General features: G+C 28.7%; 1 protein-coding gene across 1 annotated transcript; it reads right to left on the reverse strand.

Annotated features, from left to right (window-relative positions):
• Positions 1–5548: 5548 nt before the first annotated feature.
• Positions 5549–10117, reverse strand: LOC113552806 (protein VAC14 homolog). Its single transcript, XM_026955744.1, has 14 exons — positions 9507–10117; positions 9299–9449; positions 9002–9232; positions 8687–8907; positions 8362–8482; positions 8144–8270; positions 7660–7754; positions 7470–7595; positions 7164–7387; positions 6858–7032; positions 6465–6583; positions 6247–6326; positions 6035–6185; positions 5549–5895 (listed from the first exon to the last, which is right to left on the reverse strand). Exons 1-14 carry the CDS (start codon positions 9608–9610, stop codon positions 5733–5735), a joined length of 2088 nt encoding a protein of 695 aa, XP_026811545.1. The 5' UTR covers positions 9611–10117; the 3' UTR covers positions 5549–5732.
• Between the last annotated feature and the right edge of the window lie 1703 nt (positions 10118–11820).

Below are 11820 nucleotides of genomic sequence, written 5' to 3' on the forward strand. Positions count from 1 at the left end.
ATACAAATGAACGATGTGTTGTTATTAAGACTTGCCTGCACTCGACACGCGCATATAATATACGTTACATTATTTATATCGTATAAAATACCTACTCGTAATAAAAGCGTTTGACGGCACGTTGCTGTTATTGCGTTCCGTAACCCCCTCGACAGCGCGATATTATTATGACATTATCGCCTCGTGTGTAGTGTGTGTACACACCTTTTATTATCATCTATTACGCACACGGTTCGGCGCCGTTCTCGTCGCATTAATGGAGTTCGGCTGGTAGCTGCAGACTTTCAATATCATATGGTTCGACTACGCTTACAAAGGGTTGCTGCTGCGACGATATTAAATTGTGAAATATAACGACCCGTCGCGGGACGAGTGAGTGAAAAAAAAAAAACGAAAAAATGAAACACTCACGTGGATGTCATATATTATAATAAATATGCGACCGTATAAAAATTGTATATTTGCATAATATTATAACTGCAGTCGTATACATTGCAGGCTGATTATTATTATTATTATTATTGTATGTCATATTATTCGTACGTCATTAACGCGCGTACCTATTGCGCGAGTATATATCTGGTGCCCACGCGGGTGGGTACGGTAACGACTAAACAAATGACCTGATTGCACTCGGTTCGGTGAATTCGCTCAATGCGATATCGCATATTCGCATATTATACAATAATAATATCGTGTTGAACGATGCTGGTGTATCCGACTGCTTGAAGCCAATCGCTTTTAATGTTATTTTTTTTTTAATATGTTAGTGCTAAAATACCTTAGAAAGTTCGAACCTTTATTTCTTTATTAGTTTATTACACCACAGTAAAATAATAATACAAGATAGACAGGCACGTAATTTAGTGAGGTGATATGAGCGATCGCCACTCCTCTTCAAGAATTTGAGGGTCCAGTGTTTATAAAATACAAGTTATACAAGCACATACAAATATAAAACTTTATTTGTACGCGTTTATAATATGCTAGTTAGTGCGTATACTGTTTATTATGTATAAGTATTAAATATAATAATATAATAGTGGTGTTACGGACGTTGCGGTACTACAACGGTACGCGTACCAACTACAAATTGACATCATAATACAAATACCTACAAAAAAAGATATGTAGGTAACCAAAAATCACTTTGCTGTACAATAGGTGTCGAGTGTACTTCATCATTGGAGAGTAAGTCTATAGTGTATGTGTTAAATTTGCATTCGATAATACATCGTTGCATATACGAAAAACGAATCTGAGCACGAAGACGGTCAGCCTAAATTATTACTAAGACGTATATCTTATGATATAATCATTTTGCTGTTAAAACAATTACTATTGCGGTAAGTTGAATTAATTTTTGCAGAGAACTTTACATTTGAAAATGTCGTTATGTGTATAAAATATAATGATATAAAAGCCAATATATGTCTGTCTGTCCTTTACGTATTCATACACTGTTCATCCGATCACTACGAAACTTTGGGAATGAAGTAGTTCCGCAAAGGTTTTTGGTACCTATATTACATCCTATCCTAGGTATATGTACGCCAATTCATTTGTAAAAATGATTTTCTATTAATATGAAATCATCAGATAACCGGGTTTTAAAAATAACTCAACAGCGAGGCTGCAAAACTAGGAGTATCGAAATGATGCAATATGGTATCAAGAACGACGAGATCCGACGACGACGGGGATTGATCGATGTTAAAAATAATAAAATTTCCCTCCAATAATCAGTTATTTAACACGGCGATACGAATAATTGCGTATCTGCGTTATATATTTGTTTTTGTGTTATTTATTTTTGTATTTCGTATTATTTTAAAAATTATATCATTTAATTATATTTTTTATTATTAAAAATATAGAAAAAAAATTGTACAACCTGTATACAAATATAGTACAGTAAATTTTATATTAATTTTAGTGATAAAATCGCATGGCCATTCTAGTTTGAGCCGACGGATGGATTTGTTGACGCGTTTATTATATATTATCATTGATGTCGTTATTATTATTATTACTTTTATCTGTATTATTATTATTATTTTTATTATTATCTAATCTCGCCGATATCTGTTCAATTGATGTCCAATTATTTTAGTGTGTTTTTAACAGTGTGTCCGTGAACATATGTGTGTCACCGTGTCCGTCTTCACAAATAAAATACATTGTTTAGATGTACAAAAATAATTAAATCTTAATATATTAATAAAAAACACATTAAACTTATACACTATACATTCCATTAAAACCCGACGGCAACATGGTTGTTAGATAATATGGTAAATCCTAGGTTGGCGATGATAAAATTAGAGTGATTTAAGACATTTTGTGTAATTTATAATAATTATAGCCTATAGGCTATCAGTGTTGATATTGATAGAACGCTGAGATCATGACGCAATGATCAATAGCATACGGCATTAGTGAGGGGTCAAAGGCTTATTGATTGGAATGATTGAAAGATTTTTAGGTTGGAGTTATTTGTAATACCTACCCCAGTCCCCAAAGCGTTTCAATTAAAACTATTTTTACTAGTCAATACCAGAATTGATTAAAGAGATTTTTGGAAACTAGTTTTGGCGGATTGTTACGTATAAATATATACACATGTTCTAACCTCGAATCGTTAAAGTGACGTGATAATATATCCGGCTATCCGATCCGACGACACGGACAACGATCAATCAACGGTTTTCATGAACTTTGCGGACGACGATGCAGAAATGGTCAAAACGATCCAGTCGATAGACAACTGCTGGTCGAACAAATACAATACAACGATTCATTAACCATTTATCGGGAATGAACCTCCACGACTTACGACAAAAGTATAAACCTATAAGATAATAAATAGTTACCTATTTGAGCGTAATTGCAGTTTTCCAATTATTATATTATGATACGGTTTTCTGACCACGGGTACCACAGCCGGTACACATATTGTGGTCAAATGTAGAGAGGACAGTCACAGTCCCGTTTGGTGGAACGGCGGAAATATCATTCAACTTGACAATATTTGCGACTATATGATCTTAGTATGGCTGACAGGCCGTTTTTTGTTCAGAATCGTTTTACATATGCGATTATTTACCGTTAAATTCAAATTCGACACGAAAAATACAGTAAATATAGCTCAGTAACGTGGTACACTCGACACCTATTATATAGTAAAGAAGTAACCTACTTTCCTTATTTTATAAACGGATTTTCATTAATTACTTGGGTATTAGCGTGTATTACCATGATTTTTTTTTTTTATGCCCTATTATTCATATTATTCCATTATTATTATTAATATTTATATGTTCTTAAATCCGTATTGTAATAACGATAGTTAATCACGACACCATAAAAATAATATCATAATCGAATCTATTAATGAATCTGTTCCTGCACGCACTCAGGGCACCTGCAATATCGACAAAAAAAACTGACCGTCATTCAACAGGAGGTTGAACTCGTGAACTCGATAGGTATTTCCGGTCGCAATATTTCTATCACGTTATTGGTCAAGCATACACGATTTCATACTTTTACATTTACAGACAATCGAATTGCGCTCGACATTCGGATAAAATTAATGAACTCTTTACGGACAACAAAAACGCAACCGTTCTATTGTCTTAACTATTCCGACGATTTGTTGTCCGTGTGATTGGGAGATTGGACCCGGTTATCGGTTCAGTTTTCGAGATGTACACTACGATGAGTTGAACAAAAAAAATGAACGCTGAAGCAATCTTAGAATCACGTAAGTGTAGAGATACATTTAAAAATAACCGTTCATTGTTTTTGATTTTTATGTACATTTAATGACTTAAAATTACTTTTGAAATTTACGATTTCGTTTAGAAATAATGATCTTAAATCATCTGTAGGGTCCACTCAAGTGGCGGCTCGCAGTAGTTTGGCACAGGAGTGCGATAAAAAAATCAAAGAACTATATAATACATCATACAAAAAATTAAAATGATATAATAATAATTACAAAATTAAACATGTAAATTGTACATGTTTACATGTTTACATAATCAAACATGTTGCAGTCCGCGATTTGAGCGACAAAATTCACCGAACATCATACGCTTCTATAGTCGTCGCGCCGTTGTGATGACATTATTACTCGTATATTAATATTCTGTGATTAAACCTGCAGTTTATACGGGAAACCAATATTTTTATGTGCGATTCACGATGTCACACAAGCTACCCGTATGATAACATCGCGAGTTCCATAACGATATTATAATAAACTATGAAAATAATTTTATTAATAATTAAAAATATATTTAATTGTTAATTTATTAATGTTTAATATATTATAAACTAAAATACTGTACTTATTTATTTTGTAAATATATTTGTAGTATGTACTACAAAGAGTTTAAATTGTTCATTTCTGACCGCACCATCGCACATATGCACGAGCCGCCACTGGTCAACCCTATTTGAAACCATCTCCATCTCCAATAATTTGGCACCAGGAACAATTCTATAGATAATATGTAATATTATACAATACGTGACGAATTTACACATCTGCTACTGAAATCGACCATTTTAGAATACCATAATAATATTTAAACTTTGTGTTGGACGGCGCATTATGTAGGCAATTTAGGTACATTGATGTGTATACAATACCGATCAGGGTTATTGTAAATTAATAATTATTATTATTACTATTACACTATTGTCTATTTTTCCTAATTAGAGTCGTTATCCTTATAGAAATATGTTCGGTAGCAAGCTCAGGTGTAGTGGGATAGTCGTTATACACTTACACTATACGACAGTCTTCAGTCATAGTTACTTCACAAGTCATCCAAAATAAAAGACGAATAAACGAATCAACGTTTTTTATGTATAGTAGGTAATATCTTTGTATAGTGTATACAATATCAATATTTATCTTGCGCTTTCCCGTTAAATACCTGCTCTCTCCAAAGATAGCGCTTCTCACAGTTTAAGAACTAAAAAATAATATTCACACATATAAATACATGTACATGCAGATATGCATTAAAATAATATAACAACTTTATGTACTTAAATTTGAAACAAAAGAAATTCAAATTTAATTATTGAATTATCTATTTAAAACAAATTATAAAAACTTAATTATTCACAACAGTATCCTAAATATAAAGTCTTTTGGATCTGATTAATAATTACAAATTACCAAGTTAATTAAGCTACTAGTTTTTGTAATAATTTCATTGTCTTAAACTTCTTAATAGAATTCAATAAAATTTCAACTATAAAAATGATTAAATTTAAGATACAATAAATCCAAATTGTCATTTTATATATTACTTATCAAGGAGGTATTTGTAGATTTGTATTGTACATTAAAATAACTTTAGAAAAATTATTTAAATAAGAATAATTAATTTATTTATTATTTCATAAATATATTTCAATATAATAATACAACAACAATAATATAATTAATGCTTTTACGATGAAATATATAAATCATATATAGATACAACATAAATACAAACAATTTTAGATTAAATTAAATGCCCAGTTTTAAATACAAACATTTTTTTGTTATTCTAAAACAAATAACAATGATATCGACATACGGCTTCATAAAATTTAAACACAAATCATAATTTAAAATGCTTAAAACAATAATTGGTCTTTGTTTAAAAGGTATTAGGTAATAATGGCAAAATAACATACTATAATAACTTGAATGGTTATGATGACTATTGTATATCAATTTTGGCAATAGCTTTATCAATCTGCTGACTGGAATTAGTGTTTATTCGGTAATTCCTATGTTTTTCTTGTAATGTTGTAAAATGATTTAACATTGTACTTGTGTCAAACATCCCTTTGAAATCTTTTTCAACATTTCCACTGGCTGGCCTAAAATAACATAAACAGAATATAAATCAATGATTAACTGGTCAAACTGAAGTCATTTCCTTACAGGAAACAGGTTCAATAATGATATTATATATTATATTAAACGTAAAATCCTATGTTTTAAAGATGCAGTACATACATTTCAGTACCCATTCTTGAATGAGGAACACATTTCAACCTATGTCGCAATAAATGAAAAGCGTCAGATTGAGGCATTATCATCAAAAGTCCATAAAGTGCTTTAATTAAATACTGATTTACTGGTTCTTCCAAGAGCTCCATTCTTAAATCTAAAAATATTCAAAAATGTCAATAGGTACAATAAGTCTTTTCCATTGTATAAAAACATACATATAAATATTGGAGATTCCAATAGCTGAATTAGTTTGTCTACTTCAATAAGCAAATCAATAGTAACATCCATTGATGCACTGACATAATAATGGTTAAGGAAAATGTTAAAAAAAATAAAATTAATAAATGAAAATACAATGATAATAATATAAGATGCCATGTGGTGCTGGTAAAATGAAATTAATGTATAATTGAGTTTTACTGAAAAAGGATACAAAGTCTGCAACAGCTTGCAAACAAGAAAATAATTTTGAGTAAGTAAACACAATGCTACTGCAGCCACTGGATTATGACACCACGTTCGAAATAAACACAAAAACATTTCTCGATTTTCCTGAAATAAAAAATAAATAAATAAATTATCACAGTTGTTAGATTTATATATTAAAGTATTATATTATGTTATTTTAATACATTTTTAAATTTGAACAGAATACTTTTGAAATGTATAATCATTGAAGAAACAAGTGAATATATAATTTAATATAATAGAAAATATTACTTTTAAATAAACTTTGCACATTTAAATTTTTCAATTGATAGTTGATAACTATCATAATTCATACTAGATAGTATAAGTTTCAATATATATAAGCAATGTAATTTACTTGTTTTTCGACATCCCGCAACTGAGTTCGCAAATCATAAAGTTCAGGAGATGTTAACAATATTGTATTCAGTGTTCCTATCATCACAGATGCAAATTTCATATTCTTCTCCTCCAACAGGAATGTAGATAATGTTCGGTAAATATCATTTGAATTTAATAAGCCACATATTTGTCTATATATAAAATTTTAAAACTTAAGGATAGATAACAGAAATATTAAACAATACATTTAACCATAAACACTAGGTAGTTTAGTTTTACTTTTAAATTTCCATTCAAAAAATATCATACCATAAACACAAACCTTATAATAAATTGTCCACGTTCTTTTAATAATGTTCGATCACAACTAAATTGTTTCAATAAACTTAAAATAAATTGGTCAAAATATTGTTTATTATTTGTTTGAGCTGCTGACGGAGAAATTATTTTTGCAATAACTTTTAAATCATTTTGCACAACTTCTTCATTCGGATATGATAATGTTGTTAGCAATAAAGGAAATATTGACTCCATGTACATAAGTATCTGTTTGAATAAATTAATCAATGCATAAATAAAACTATATAACTTAATTGTTTATATGTAACCTAGTAGCTTACCTACTTACTCTGTTTGGTAAATGAATAAACAAATGGTAAATCCATTTTAATACTGTTATTTTAGTTTCAACTGTAGATCCACCCAATTCTTTAATAAGTACAGTAATAACTGATGCAAGATCTAAATTTTTTCCCTAAATTTCAACAATGGATTATTAAGTTTTTTTTATTGTTTTCATATAACTTTTAATTAATTACTTCCGCATCTTTTTCTGTGTCATCAATTTTATCTTCTACACCATTAATTAGCTCCATCAATGTTGAATTGACTAATTTTGCTGTTTGTTTGATACCTGATAATTCAAAAAACATAAATATAAGAAATTATTTTCATTTAAATTCAAAACCAATAAAAAGTAAAAGAAAAATTTTAATTATTATTAAATAGATATTATATCTACATTGTTATTCGTCTTACAAAAACACCATATACCAAATTCTGTGTTTAGAGTAATCTGTTTAACTCTGTTATTTTTAAAATTAAAGTGAATGATCTACTATCAAATTTATAAATAAAAATATAATCTAGAGCCTCGCATATTATGCTTTTTTAAAAAACTTACAATTATTCATTAAGTTTTTAATAAGATAATTAGATACCTATACATATTACCTATTTTAATTTTTTTTTGGTAAATGGTAATAATTTATTAATTATTATTAATAACATAACAATAATTACGTATTTGGGATTCTATATCTTGATTTGAATTTGATGCCATTGAAGCTTTTAAAATATTAGATGCAAATGGTAAAATATTTGAACCATACATATCAATGAATTCTTTTATCCAACACATTGCTGTAAACTGAAGAAAAAAATAATATTAATATATTAAATTAATATTCAATTATATTAAAGAATTTGTAATACTTGAGTAAAATCATATTTGTATTTACCTGAACAAATTCATCAGTAGAATATGAATAAATAACAACAGTATTTATCATATCTGTATAGTTAACTTTTTCAGGATTACGATGCAAGTCATCTAAAAATTTTTTTAAAACAGCATCACACCTGTAATAATTATGTTTAATTTTATATGAGAACATGGAGTTAATAGTTTTACCTAATTGCTGCTATTAAAATATAAAAATCATATATCTACTAAGATATGCAACCTTAAATATAATTTTAAAATAGATTAACATAATATATTTACAGGATTTATTATACTGTAATAGATAAGATTTTAGTATATTACACATTTTTTTTTCTTACATTTTTTTAATTTCAAATGTAGGATCAGAAAGCATTTTAAACAATCCATCTAAAATTTCTGGTAAATATATCACTAAGTCAATTGAAGGAACATCATCTAAGACAGTAATCCACGAAATTATGAATTGCTTTGCAAAAGTATTTTCTGTATAAATGCGCTCTCGAAGCAATGGTATAAAGCCAACAAGATCAAAAATGTTTGAATTGTCTGTAACAATATCCTTTAAAAATAATAAAATATATATGATGTATAAGTTGCATTTTCACAGGTATAAGTATTTATATAAATTATTATATTTATTATTATACACATACCTTCATTAAACGATCTAAAAGCTCAGAAGCATTTTTAACATTTTGATCAGGATCAGTGGCCAGTTTACTTAAAGATTTAAAAATATCAGGAAAATGTTTTAAAACTGCACTGCGAGCAACTTTAGAAACATTATATAGTGATTCACTGGCATAATATCGAACTTTTAAATCAGCGTCATTCAAATTTACCAATATTGGTATAATTAAATCATCAATATAATTTACAGAATCCTAAGATTTAAATAACGATAAAAATTAATAAATTGTTTATATTATGATGAAAATAACTATGTATACTTTTCCCAGTCCAACAGCCATAGCAGCAAGTCCTATGAGTCCTCCTTTTTTAGTATTAGCATTTTTTGACATTGAAAAATCTTGTCCCAGTACTTTTAACAACCGTCGTATTTGCATGGAATTGTTGACAGCTGCAAATTCTTTAACCATCCTAAAGACAACAACAAAATAATTTAATAAAATAATAAAATAATTTATAAGCACTTACTTTTCAATTTCCAGCGCTGCTGCTTTTCTCTTATCGTACATTTTATCGTTCAATGCCCGAACACACGCAGCACTAAGCGGTGCATAATCACGGTCCATACTCATTATTAAAATCAATTAATTAATGTAGAAATAGAAACTCTCGACCTCAATAGGAGTTAACAATTAAAGAATACTTGAAATAAGTATAATGAATACCAAAAATAAAATTAAAACTATCTAGATAGTAGAGAACATTTTAAAGGTAATCTACTACCTTATAATATAATTCTGAAATCAATTTAATTTTATGTAAACAGAGATGTGTAGTCAGTAAATGATATGTAAATAACATAACATGTATGTGTGTGTGTGTGGGCGGGTGGGTGTATGTCTGTGTGTGTGTGTCTGTGTATAGATAAAATAGAAAACAATTCCTTACATAAATAATTATATAATATTAAAATTAAAAACAATCAACTACAGCCTACTAATTATTAATTATTATTGTCGAAACTGTTGCAAGACAACATTAATCGAAAATTATCAAAAACCAATTGATAAATGTTATCACCACAAACAAAACATTCAAAAATAATTATGCACACGTCTGCACAGGACCATAAAGAAAATATTAAATAACCACAATCAGATTACATGTCACAGAATGTTTTGAGCACCGGTTAGTTCTCTCGGAGTGATAAGAAAAAAATCATTTATTTCAAATTCATTATTGCCAACTTCTTAGAAAAATAAAAGTCCCACCAATCTTGATTGATTGATATCAATTCACCTGGAGCTCATGTATATATTTTTTACGTACGGAATATTCAAGCCATCCAAAGTGTGTAGATACAACGAAACTACGAACTTTGCAGAATATTCAACTATGGTAAAGCTTTTGATACGCACTTAAAAATGCTCAGAGCTACTATAAATTCACTTCTTAGGATTAAGTTGGGTCTTATGTTAACCCACTTTTGATTTTTTTTTTAACCATCTCGTACAAATACCCATATGATATTTAATAGATACCTACTTATAAATAGGGCTCGGATTTCAATGCATTTGCATATTTTTTTTTGGATTGTCATACCTACACGATGCTTTTTATGCTACAAATGTGTTTCAAGTACTCCGTGTTTTAACCACAATTTTTTTTTTAGGGAATTTTTTTGATTTTTTTAATTTTATATTTTGTAGGGTTTCTTAGGTTATTTTTGTCCTTTCTCGTGCATGACTAAACAAAATTGTAAATTGCTTTTATTGTACACTGCATTGCAAATATAATTGAATTTTTTACTCATTTTTTGTATTATATTTTTTTATGTAATATTTTGAATTTATTTAATGAATAATGTTAATTGTTAATTTTAGTATTTTTATTAGGTCATAAAAGCATTTTTTTTTTCATTTTCCGGTAATTTTAAGGACATTTATATCCAAGCCCTACAGTTATAAATTATAAATACCTACTTATTAAGTATTATTAGTTATAATTAATAAATTTAATACAAATTCATGCACAAGAAATTTCATGTAATCTATATTACTTCAGTTATATAGTTTTTTTTTTCTTTTATTAAAATATATATTTACAATCTGTATCATTTATACAATAAGCAAATGTGATAAGTAGCAGAAGCTAACATAGTTTAAATATGACATGATTTACATGAGGAGGGAGATTATCCATTAACAAAACATTTCAGAACATGATTACTCAATTAATTCAGGAGATCTCTACACCATCGTCTTTTGAGACGAAGTGGAGGGTTGTCGGGTAGCGTGTGTGACGATAGGTGTGAGATGAGTGGATTTGGATGGTGTCGTAGTTGCGCATGAAATTTGGTATAGTAATTTTTGGCTAGTTGGTCAACTTTGTCAATTTTTAGGTCTTTATGTAGTACTTTATTTGTTATATACCGTGGAGCTGAGGCTATAAGTCGGAAAGAGATTGATTGGAAGGCTTGAGTTGACCGGATTTGGAAAGGTTTGGCGCACCCCCAGATTTGCATGCCGTAAGCCCAGATTGGCCGTAAAAGGAACTTGTATAAAATTGATTTTGTGTGAATTGACATTTTTGACTTGAGTATAGGTCTAAATAAGTATAAACGATTATTTAGTGTTTAACGTTTAGATTTTAGGTGAGGGCCCCAGGTTAGGCTAGTTATATAGTTATAAATTATAATGTATAGGCACGTGTATCTTTAAAGAGATTAATTTAAATTATAATTTTATGACGGAAAATATTAATAGATATTATTTTTAGAATTCGTAAATATAATAGTGAATTTGATAAAAAAAAAGTCATATTATATTATTAATTAATACCA

Source organism: Rhopalosiphum maidis, chromosome 2, assembly GCF_003676215.2.
Source record: "Rhopalosiphum maidis isolate BTI-1 chromosome 2, ASM367621v3, whole genome shotgun sequence".
NCBI lineage: Eukaryota > Metazoa > Arthropoda > Insecta > Hemiptera > Aphididae > Rhopalosiphum > Rhopalosiphum maidis.